We start from the raw sequence: 12,579 nt of genomic DNA, 5'->3' as shown, positions 1-12,579 counted from the left end.
CAAAAAGTAAAAAATATTGAATTTTTTTCAAAATTGTCGCTCTATTTTTGTTTATAGCGCAAAAAATAAAAACCGCAGAGGTGATCAAATACCACCAAAAGAAAGCTCTATTTGTGGGGGAAAAAGGACGCCAATTTTGTTTGGGAGCCACGTCGCACGACCGCGCAATTGTCTGTTAAAGCGACGCAGTCCCGAACTGTAAAAACCCCTTGGGTCTTTAGCCAGCATATTGGTCCGGGGCTTAAGTGGTTAATGCTGTATTTTTCTGTGCGTTAGTGCATGTTTAACGCAGTATATTTCGGTGCAATCTGCACCACACAGGGTGATTAGGGTGTGCCCAGGCACACCCTGTGCGCACGCCTATGGGTGAGTGTATAAAAGTCCTGTATAGAAGGAAGCCGAGAATTCGGGACAGCAGAACATTCAGAGATCGGCAATAAATGATTCCTGTCAATCATATAAATTAATATAAAAATGTAATAAAAATCTATAGATACATTTTTTTGTCCCCCCCCCCCCCCCCCATTCTAACCGAACCCTGCAGCCTTTCTATAGAATGAATAAAGAGCCGAGATTCTTTTATATAGGTCCATATAACGCTCCAGTGGGCTGCCCCTCATTGTAATCGCCCCCCCGGGCGTCTGATAATGGCCGATCAGCCCCTCCATTCTTCTCCGGGGTGGGAATATCTGGGATGGGATGTGTTTCCGGGGGACTCTGATAGAGATCTGTGCGTTGGATAATTGTCCCCAGAATATGGCGGAGGAGGGGAGACTTCTATCACTCGCCAGATCCGTCTTGTTGTCCCGTCCTGGGAACGCAGGGGAAGCTATTAATGAGGAATTAAAGGCCTTTCTCCCAGGCATGGGGGGAGGGGCTCATTAGACAAAACTTTTCATACCCCCCCCCCCCCCCCCCCCAATAAACATGTCTAAGAGGCTCTGGGGATTTAAAATGTATTTATTGAGTAGAATGGAGAAAACTTTATCCAAACAAGTTTATTTAATGCGCTCGCTGGCTCTGGTGAGGCTGCTCTAGGTACCCTTTGGTTGGTACCCAGAAGGTAAAAGCCTAACGGGGGCACCAGACCATTTGGTGAAAGAGTCCAAGTAGCTTTAATGATTCATCATTTGATCACATAAAACAGCTAACGGGTTTCAGTGGCTAAAAACACCTTCTCCCTTCATCAGGGCTTGAATATTGCATGTACATGTACCTGTTGTCTGCCAAGGTACATTTGTCTATGGCATGAATGTGCCCCATGGCAACTAGTGATATAGTGTGTTACTGAGCTTCTAGTGATGTCATGGTGTGTCACTGAGCGTCTAGTGATGTCATAGTGGGTCACTGCGCTTCTAGTGATGTCATGGTGTGTTACTGAGCTTCTAATGATGTCATGGTGTGTCACTGAGCTTCTAGTGATGTCATAGTGTGTCGCTGAGCTTCTAGCAATGTCATGGTGCGTCTCTCAGCTTCTAGTGATGTCATGGTGTGTCACTGAGCTTCTAGTGATGTCATGGTGCGTCACTGGGGTTCTAGTGATGTCATGGTGTGTCACTGAGCTTCTAGTGATGTCATAGTGTGTCACTGAGCTTCTAGTGATGTCATCTTGTGACATTGAGCTTCTAGTGATGTCACAGTGTGTCGCTGAGCTTCTAGCGATGTCATGGTGCGTCACTCAGCTTCTAGCGATGTCATGGTGTGTCACTGGGGTTCTAGTGATGTCATGGTGTGTCACTGAGCTTCTAGTGATGTCATGGTGTGGCACTGAGCTTCTAGTGATGTCATGGTGCGTCACGGAGCTTCTAGTGATGTCATGGTGTGTCACGGAGCTTCTAGTGATGTCATGGTGCATCACGGAGCTTCTAGTGATGTCATGGTGTGTCACGGAGCTTCTAGTGATGTCATGGTGCGTCACTGAGCTTCTAGTGAATGATGTCCTGGTGTGTCACGGAGCTTCTAGTGATGTCATGGTGTGTCACTGAGCTTCTAGTGATGTCATGGTGCGTCACTGAGCTTCTAGTGATGTCATGGTGCGTCACTGAGCTTCTAGTGATGTCATGGTGCGTCACGGAGCTTCTAGTGATGTCATGGTGTGTCACTGAGCTTCTAGTGATGTCATGGTGCATCACGGAGCTTCTAGTGATGTCATGGTGCGTCACTGAGCTTCTAGTGATGTCATGGTGTGTCACTGAGCTTCTAGTGATGTAAAGGTGCATCACTGAGCTTCTAGTGATGTCATGTGTGTCACGGAGCTTCTAGTGATGTCATGGTGTGTCACTGAGCTTCTAGTGATGTAAAGGTGCGTCACTGAGCTTCTAGTGATGTCACGGTGCGTCAGTGAACTATTTGTGATGTCATGGTGCGTCAGTGAGCTTCTAGTGATGTCATGGTGCGTCACTAAGCTTCTAGTGATGTCATGGTGCGTCACTGAGCTTCTAGTGATGTCACAGTGTGTCACTGAGCTTCTAGTGATGTCATGATGCGTCACTGAGCTTCTAGTGATGTCATTGTGTGTCATGAGCTTCTAGTGATGTCATGGTGTGTCACGAAGCTTCTAGTAATGTCATGGTGTATCACTGAGCTTCTAGTGATGTCACGTTGCGTCACTGAGCTTCTAGTGATGTCACGTTGCTTCACTGAGCTTCTAGTGATGTCACGTTGCGTCACTGAGCTTCTAGTGATGTCATGGTGCGTCACTGAGCTTCTAGTGATGTTATGGTGCGTCACTGAGCTTCTAGTGATGTCACGGTGTGTCACTGAGCTTCTAGTGATGTAAAGGTGTGTCACTGAGCTTCTAGTGATGTCATGGTGCGTCACTGAGCTTCTAGTGATGTCACGGTGTGTCACGGAGCTTCTAGTGATGTAAAGGTGTGTCACTGAGCTTCTAGTGATGTCATGGTGCGTCACTGAGCTTCTAGTGATGTAAAGGTGCGTCACTGAGCTTCTAGTGATGTCATGGTGCGTCACTGAGCTTCTAGTGATGTAAAGGTGCGTCACTGAGCTTCTAGTGATGTCATGGTGTGTCACTGAGCTTCTAGTGATGTAAAGGTGTGTCACTGAGCTTCTAGTGATGTCATGGTGCGTCACTGAGCTTCTAGTGATGTAAAGGTGCGTCACTGAGCTTCTAGTGATGTCATGGTGTGTCACTGAGCTTCTAGTGATGTAAAGGTGTGTCACTGAGCTTCTAGTGATGTCATGGTGCGTCACTGAGCTTCTAGTGATGTCACGGTGCGTCAGTGAACTATTTGTGATGTCATGGTGCGCCAGTGAGCTTCTAGTGATGTCATGGTGTGTCACTGAGCTTCTAGTGATGTCATGGTGTGTCACTGAGCTTCTAGTGATGTCATTGTGTGTTGTGATGCCTGACGGAAGGGGTCCTGCGTGACTCCGAAACGTTGCACCTTCCTTGCGTTTTGATCACGCAATAAACTACCCGTTTGGACGCCACTTTGTGCCGTTCCTTGGTGTGCTGCCAAATATCTACTTTGCGCCGATGACGTTGGCGCATCCGTATATGGTAAAATATCTACTAAACCGTGCTGGTAGATATATTTGCAGTAGTTACAGGTGAGCCTTATTATAGTCTTACCCGTAGGTAAAAGCGGAGTAACTCGGTTTACAACCACTTTAAGTATTACTTTTTTCGATACAATGTAACAATGATAGAACTTGGTGAACCTGGTACAAGGCAGAGCGATTAGCGATGAACAATGTACAGCAATCACCAGTCAGAGCTGAATTCTGATTGGCTGACATGTTTAGGCTCTTTGTATAGTCACACCTAGGTACAGAGGTGTTATTTGCACGTCGTATTGTTGTATTTTCCTCGCACACAGAAGCAGGCAGGGACTCCTCTGAGACATACCCCAGGGAACCGTGTCTAGTATTTGCACTTGATGTTGTGCTGCTTTTTAGCTGGCTGGTGAAATTCAGAGGGAAAAAAAAACGTTCTCATGGCCCTCTGGGCGGAGCGAAGTCCTTCTGAGACGCCCCGTCTTCCCCGGGGTAGCAACGCTCCTAGAGAAAGGTGCTGAGGATGGGAAGATCCATGGCATTGCCATAGAGATCATTCAGGAGTGCAACTTCATCTCCTCCAGTACAAATCCACAGAGCCGGGGGCCACACCAAATCCACAGAGCCGGGGGCCACACCGAGGACTGCACAGGGTGGTCAGTGATCTCAGGAACCTCAGGTAGGTCCCTCTCTTCCCCAGTCTGATCTCTCGCTGATTAGCTGATCATTTTCTTTTTTTCCAGAGGGATTAAATATTTAAATGTTGCATGGAAGGTTTTCACTCTTTAAGCTCCTTATACGTCGGATTGTTCTGAACTAATCCTGTAGAATTTTCTAAGCTTTCTCAGTGTGCTAAAAGTAAGTTCTGATTTTTATTTTTTATTTTGGGGGGGGGGGGGGTCCCTGAATGTTCAGCGACTCTAATACATGTCATCTTCCTGAAGAAAAGGGGCGACTAATGCCCCGTACACACGATCAGAATTTCCGTCCGTTCTGATTTTTTTTTTCATAGGATATTCCGACCGTGTGTTGTGGGCCCCATCAGACTTTTTTCCGTTGGAGTTTAGAAATGGAACAGGTTTTATTTTTTTCCGATGGGGGGAAATTCCGGTCATCTGTGTGGAACTCCCGACGGAGAAAAAAAAAAAAAACGCAGCTCAGAATCGAGTCGACGCATGCTCGGAAGCATTGAACTTCATTTTTCTCGGCTCGTCGTAGTGTTTTACGTCACCGCGTTTTGGCACAGTTGGAATTTGGTCTGACAGCGTGAACGGAATTCCGACGAAAAATTCCATCGGATTTTATCCCATTGGAAATTCCGATCGTGTGTACGGGGCATTAGAAGTAGAATGGAGATCTTTTTTTTTTTTTTTTTCTCAATAAAGGTTTATTTTGTAAATGTAAAGATACAATAAAGTAGACATTCTTTTCAATGTTGCATTTAATAGAAATGTAAAATCTTATATGAAAATCTTCTATACAGAGAGCTGGATGAGAACCCCCCCTTCGATACTCACCCAACACTCCTGCTAAGCCGTGTACACACGATCGGTTTGTCCGAAGAAAAAAGTCAGATGGGCTTTTTTCATCGGACAAACCGATCGTGTGTGGGCCCTATTGGTCTTTTTTCCGTCAGTGTAAAAAAATGTGTGAAAGCCGAGGGCGGTGCGCTGGCAGGGCGTAAGAAAAAGTCCCGCCAGCAGCTTCTTTGGAGCACATTAAAATCAATGGGCAGCACCGCCATACCGCTGGCAAAACGCCGCTGTAGCGGGCGGTTTTACCCTTTCTCGCCGCTAGCGGCCGTAATGCGCCGCAAATCTGACAGTAAAGCGCCGCTAAAATAGGGCTCCTAAAAAAAAAACTTGTATTGTGAAACACTCGTAAACTGCGCTACTTGCAATCTGAGGTTTCTCTGTACTTGTAATAATAAAAATATATATATAGCTGGATTCAGGTAGGGCGGCTCACTTTTGAGGCGGCGTAGCGTATCGCATATACGCTACGCCGCCGTAAGTCAGAGAGGCAAGTGCTGTATTCACAAAGCACTTGCCTCCTAACTTACGGCAGCGTAGCGTAAATGGTCCGGCGTAAGCGCGCCTAATTCAAATGAGGATGAAGAAGGCGTGTTTTATGTTAATTACTCGTGACCCGACGTGATTGACGTTTTTACGAACGGCGCATGCGCCATCCGTGGACATATCCCAGTGTGCATTGCTCCAAAGTACGCCGTTCCGACGTGAACGTAAATTACGTCCAGCCCGATTCGCGTACGACTTACGCAAACAACCTAAAAGGAGAGGCCTGTTCCGACGTCCATACCTTGCATGGGCTGCGCCACCTAGGGACCAGCTTTATCTTTACGCCAGCGTATCTCTAACGTAAACGGCGTAACTAATTGCGCCGGGCGCACGTACGTTTCTGAATCAGCGTATCTAGTCATTTGCATATTCTACGCCGTACTCAACGGAAGCGCCACCTAGCGGCCAGCAGAAATATGCACCCTAAGATACGACGGCGTAGGAGACTTACGCCGCTCGTATCTTAGCCTAATTTAAGCGTATCTGGTTTCCAGAATACGCTTAAATTTGCGACGGCATAGATTCAGAGTTACGACGGCGTATCTACTGATATGCCGTCGTAACTCTCTGTGAATCTAGCTAATAGGCAATACCAGTGACCAGTCCTTTGCTCCCTGCTGACGTTTTATTGGGCGCAGCCTCCACATTGCAGGGCCCTCTTTAATCAAGGATGCTAATTGCCCCTCTACCACTAGAGGGATCAGTTACTAATCTGCGTGTGAAACGCAATAATTCAGAATATGGAACAGCAAAAAAATCTAAGAATCTCATTAAAAATGAGTTCCAGGTAACTGATACAATAATAGCTGAAATGTGCGTCTCGGTTTCCCCTTTAAGCGCGTTGTCTCAGTTTACTGTCATGTTTGATCGTATACTTTTATGATGAAGTGTTTTAAACTGCCAATCTCCCCCCCCCCCCCCATCTCACTTACATATTACAGTGGTAGTTCACACTCCTGGGAAACCTTCATGACATTCTATAGAACATACTGAGCCCTCGTTTTTACTGCCGGTGCTGCTATTATTCTCATATTTGGGGTGGGGGGGAATTCCCGCCATCCTGCCCTGGGGGACCTCGTCTTCAGGTTCCCTGTAACTGAATACACCGGCAGACATTGTACAGAGTGTAATCTCCGTGTGTAATTGGGGCTCTCTGGCTGGGTCCCGTTTCTGAGAGGTGATGGCCGATCCTCCCCTCCCCCCCCCCCTCTTATTATAAAAAAGGGGCTTTGATATGTAGAACGGAGGAGGAATGGTGTTCAGTGGCCCAGAATTAAACATCTGTTCTTTGTGGATTATCCCTTTTTATTGGCCCTTTTTATATCGGATTAGTTGACCCCCCCCCAGACACATTAAAAGGAGATTAAAGCCTAAAACCAATGCCGCGTACACACGACACACGTTTTTCGGGGTTGTAAAAAATTACGGGCCAGATTCAGGTAGAATTACGTTACGCTGCGGCGGCGTAACGTATCCCATTTACGTTACACCGCCGCAAGTTTACAGCGTAAGTGCCTGATTCACAATTCAAGCCCGCCTAATTCAAATGGGGCGGGCACCATTTAAATTAGGTGCATTCCCACGCCGAGCGTACTGCGCATGCTCCGTCCGTAAAATTACCCGACGTGCATTGCGCTAAATGACGTCGCAAGGACGTCATTGGTTTTCGACGTTAACGTAAATGACGTCCAGCGCCATTAACGGACGACTTACGCAAACGACGTGAAATTTCAAATTTCGACGCGGGAACGACGGCCATACTTAACATTGGCTAGACCACCTAGAGGGCAGCTTTAGTTTTACGCGGCGTATCTCTACGGAAACAACGTAAATTTAGAGCGACGGGCAAAGTGTACGTTCGTGAATCGGCGTAACTAGTCATTTGCATATTCTACGCCGACCGCAATGGAATCGCCACCTAGCGGCCGGCCTAGAATTGCAGCCTAAGATCCGGCGGTGTAAGTCACTTATACCTGTCGGATCTTAGGGCTATCTATGCGTAACCTGATTCTATGAATCAGGCGCATAGATACGACAATCGTATCTCAGAGATACGACGGCGTATCAGGATATACGCCTGCGTACTTCTTCTGTGAATCTGGCCCTACGTTTTTAATGGTCTAGAAAAAAAAACATGTTTTTTTTCAACCCGATCGTTAAAACGGCCTTGCCTATACGCGATCGTGAAAAAAAAATGCTTTAGCAAAGCGCGGTGACGTACAACACGTACTACGGCACTATAAAGGGGAAGTTTCATGCGGATGGCGCCACCCTTGGGGCTGCTTTTGCTGATTCCGTGTTAGTAAAAGACGATTCGCGCTTTTCTGTCTGTTACAGCGCGACGAATGTGCTATCTCCATTGCGAGCGCTGGAGGTAAGTCTTATTCTAGGCTTGCCTATAAATAGGTAGAAGTCCAGGTAAAAAAAGGGTTTACAATCACTTTGATGGACCAGGCCGCCCCTGAGTGCAGCACAACTGATTTGGGCTCCTTGTGCTGCTTCTTCCTTTCTCAGTCTGAGCTTTGCTGTACAGGGAGGTTATAAGAGGCCGACGCTGATTCCTTCAATAGTTGCTTTTTTAATATAAACTCTTATGGGTTTTGATGAATACAAACCCGGCACACATTGGTGGATTTCTGTCTATCTGGAGTTCTGTGAACATCATAAAAGAGAATAAAAGATTTCTGAGCAAAACTCTGAGATTCTCTAAACCTGAGTGACTCCTCCAGTGTTTGTATTGAGCTGCAGATGGGGGGGGGGGGGGGTCATTATGTAAAGGTCACCTTTGGTGGGGGTCATTATGTAAAGGTCACCTTTGGTGGTGTCAGCAGATTCCTATCTTTGGTTGGACCCTTCTGGTCGCTCTGTAGTAACACGTCCTGTAGGAGTGAACTCGCCACATTTTTGGGAAGTTTTCTGCATGGCTGCAAACCCCCCTCCCCCCCCCCCTCCCCCCCAACCCCCCCCCCCCCCCCCCCCCCCCCCCCCTGCCCACCTCAGCTGAGTGTGAGATGACCTCATTCCTTAAGGTGTGTGAACTCATCATCATCCCGTCTTCCCACAGCAATCAGATAGGAAGGACGGGTCGGGATGGGATAAGCTCGCCCTCTCATTGGTTGGTGTGGGTGGAATTCTGTCCCTGATCTCCAGGAATGTGGGGCCATTTTTCAGGCTGGGCCGGTATTCTGTCCTCCCGGGAGGGTCAGGCCTCAGGGATCCGCTACAATCTTGATTGCATATTCATTAAGAATGAAGCCAATTAACTTTAAACTATTGACATCGCTGATCAGGGCCGGTGTTCTGTCGAGAAGTGCCCCCCCCTATCGAATAGTGCCCGGGACGAACGGCGCATGCGCCGTACGCCATAGCACAACTGCTGATTTGCCGATCATCTGGGCTGACGTGCCTGCGTATGCGCAAGACGGAGCCAGCTGGAGTGACATGACCATGGCGCATCTCGATGGGAGATACCATTTCACAGCCACAATTTAACCACTTAAGACCTTTAGGCAGCCAAAGGACCCGGCCAGTTTTTGCGATTCAGCACTGCGTCGCTTTAACTGACAATTGCGCGGTCGTGCGACGTGGCTCCCAAACAAAATTGCTGTCCTTTTTTTCCCACAAATAGAGCTTTCTTTTGGTGGTATTTGATCACCTCTGCGGTTTTTATTTTTTGCGCTATAAACAAAAATAGAGCGACAATTTTGAAAAAAATTCAATATTTTTTTACTTTTTGCTATAATAAATATCCCCAAAAATATATAAAACATTATTTTTTTTCCTCAGTTTAGGCCGATACGTATTCTTCTACATATTTTTGGTAAAAAAAAATCGCAATAAGCGTTTATCGATTGGTTTGCGCAAAATGTAGAGCGTTTACAAAAAAGGGGATCGTTTTATTGCATTTTTATAAAAAAATCTTTTTTTACTACTAATGGCGGGGGATCAGCGATTTTTTTACGTGACTGCGACATTATGGCGGACAATTTTGACACATTTTTGGGACCATTGTCATTTTCACTGCGAAAAAATGCATTTAAAATGCATTGTTTACTGTGAAAATGACAATTGCAATTTGGGAGTTAACCCCAAGGGGGCGCTGAAGGGGTTTTGTGTGACCTCATTTGTGTTTCTAACTGTAGGGGGGTGTGGCTGTAGGTGTGATGTCATCGATTGTGGTTCCCTATAAGAGGGAACACACGATTGATGACTGCGCCACAGTGAAGAACGGGGAAGCTGTGTTTACACACGGCTCTCCCCGTTCTTCAGCTCCGGGGACCGATCGCGGGACTCCAGCGGCAATCGGGTCCGCGAGTCCCGCGGCCACGGAGCTTCGGACCGGGTCGCGTGCACGTGACCCCACGGCTGGGCTTAAAGAGCCACATACATGTACATGGATGTGCCCAGCCGTGCCATTCTGCCGACGTATCCCCCCGTTGTTTATATAGGTTTCAATTGTGCCTGTGAAATGGTATCTCCCATCGAGAGATACCTCCTACAATGTGCGCTTGCGCCATGGTCACGTCACTCCAGCTGATCGGCACCTGAATGAATGAATGAGTGACTTGTATAGCGCTACACATGCGAACTGAATCGCCTCTGGGCGCTTTTTGCAGCCAGTGTCTTCCTGGCTGGTGCGGTTATTTTACCCCGTAGGATCTCGACATGCTCAGCTGGAGTGCGGCTCTGTCCTGCACATACGCGGGCACTATTCGATGGGCGGGGCACTTCTCGACAGAACACCTGGACAAGGGGTGGGCCGGGGGGGGGGGTGGCTGCCCTGGGCACTGTGGTATCATGTAAGGTGGGGAGGGGATTTGTGTTCGGAAGAGGAATTTGGGGGGGGGGGGGCGGCAGGGGATATGAATTGTTCTAGGAGGGGGGGCGTTTGGGTGGGTGTGCTAGGAGTGTTGATTTGAGGGGATTTGTGGTGGGAGGGGGGATGGGGGAAGAAGATTTGTGCTAGGAGGGGGAATTTTGGGGGGGTTTGTGCTAGAAAAAGTAAAATGGTGTGGGGGGCGGTAACTCTAAACCTAGTGGGAGGGGGGATGGGGGAAGAAAATTTGTGCTAGGAGGGGGGGATTTTTGGTGGTTTGTGCTAGAAAAGGTAATATGGTTGGGTGGGAGGTATGTGCTCTAGGAGGAGCAATATTTTTATTTATTTTTTTGGAGGGGGAGGGATTTGTGCTAGCTAGCAGGGATAATTGGGGGTATTTGTGCTAGGAGGGGAAATTTGAGTGGGGGGTTTGTGCTACAATGGGGATCATTTGTGCTGGGGGGGGAGGGGATTTGGAGTGAGGGGAGAGGATTTGTGCTCAGAGGGGTAGAGGATTTGTACTAGGAGGCGGGATTTTTTACATTTTTTTTGGGAGGTGTGGATTTGTGCTGGGGGCATGTATGGGGAATGAGAGAGTTGCACGACCGTGCAATTGTCAGTTAAAGCGACGCAGTGCCGAATCGCAAAAAGTGCTCGGGTCAGGAAAGGGGCAAATCCTTCCGGGGCTGAAGTGGTTAATTGTCTCCTGTATGATTTGGCTTTAGTATGTGTATGAATGTGAGATGGGGACCTTTATTTTGTAAGCTCCTTGGGGGCGGGGACTGATGTGAATGTACAATATATATGTAAATTGATGGAACTATAGAAGTACCGGTCATAAAATAAATATTATACATGTAGTAGACATGCGGTGGTGTGAGGTGTCTGATCATTCTTTGCTTTCTCTATCAGCTACCTGACCGATGGCGGGCTGGGTCTGTACACCCGAAGACTGAACCGACTACCTGACGGAATGGCGGCTGTGCGGGAAACTCTTCAGCGGAACGCGTCGCCGGGACAGGGGGATGCCGACAGGTCAGAAAAACGTATAAAAAAAGTCAACCCTGTCTTTGGTGCATTTCTGACTTCTGGTTATACATGATAGGGCAGGCAGACATGTGATTGGAACAGACGTTGCCCGTGTGACAGCCTTGATTTCCTCTCCCTGTGAAAAGCTAATATGATCTTGGATCCTGCTTGGTGAGACTAGGGGTCTCCAAACTATGGACCATGGCCCATGTCTGGCCCACTACAAGATTTTATTTGCCCCCCCCCCCCCCCCTAGCTAGGGTCAGTGGCCTATCCCCAATGTGTAGAGGCTGCCTGTGGTCTTCATTTCTAAAGTAAGGGGGGATTCTGATAGGGACCCTGATGTAAGGGGGGCTCTGATGGGGACCCTGATGTAAGGGGGGCTCTGATGGGGACCCTGATGTAAAGGGGGCTCTGATAGGGACCCTGATGTAAGGGTGTCTCTGATGGGGACCCTGATGTAAGGGGGGATTCTGATAGGGACCCTGATGTAAGGGGGGATTCTGATAGGGACCCTGATGTAAGGGGGGATTCTGATAGGGACCCTGATGTAAGGGGGGCTCTGATAGGGATCCTGATGTAAGGGTGACTCTGATGGGGACCCTGATGTAAGGGGGGCTCTGATGGGGATCCTGATGTAAGGGGGCTCTGACAGGGACCCTGATGTAAGGAGGAGTCTGATAGGGACCCTGATGTAAGGGGGGATTCTGATAGGGACCCTGATGTAAGGGGATATTCTGATTGGGGCTCTGATATAAGGGGGGGGCTCTCATGGGGACCCTGATATTATGGGGGCTCTGATGGGGACCATAATGTAAAGGGGCTCTGATGGGGACCCTAATGTAAGGGGGCTCTGATGGGGACCCTGATGTAAGGGTGCTCTGATGGGGACCCTGATGTAAGGGGAGATTCTGATAAAGACCCTGATATAAGGGGGGCTCTGATGGGGACCCAGATATAAGGGGGTTTCTAAAGGGGACCCTGATGTAAAGGGGGCTCTGATAGGGACCCTGATGTAAAGGAGGCTCTGATGGGGACCCTGATGTAAGGGGGGCCCTGATAAGGATATGTTTGGTCTGCGTTTATTTGTAAAATATCCTATTGGGGGCGATTTACTAAAACTGGAGCATTTAGAATCTG

General features: G+C 48.0%; 1 protein-coding gene across 10 annotated transcripts in view; it reads left to right on the top strand.

The window, feature by feature from the left end:
* NAV2 (neuron navigator 2) overlaps positions 1–12,579 on the top strand; it is a 286,033-nt gene that overhangs the window by 169,341 nt on the left and 104,113 nt on the right. For all 10 annotated transcript variants that reach the window (XM_040327916.1, XM_040327913.1, XM_040327912.1 and 7 more), the window contains one exon: positions 11,323–11,445. In XM_040327916.1, coding sequence (XP_040183850.1) covers positions 11,323–11,445 — 123 coding nt within the window. The remainder of the gene's footprint in view (positions 1–11,322; positions 11,446–12,579) is intronic.

The sequence above is a fragment of the Rana temporaria genome, chromosome 11 (genome assembly GCF_905171775.1).
Source record: "Rana temporaria chromosome 11, aRanTem1.1, whole genome shotgun sequence".
NCBI classification, from domain to species: domain Eukaryota; kingdom Metazoa; phylum Chordata; class Amphibia; order Anura; family Ranidae; genus Rana; species Rana temporaria.
The sequence above is the reverse complement of the archived record's forward strand: the minus strand, read 5'-3'. Positions and strand labels throughout refer to the sequence as shown.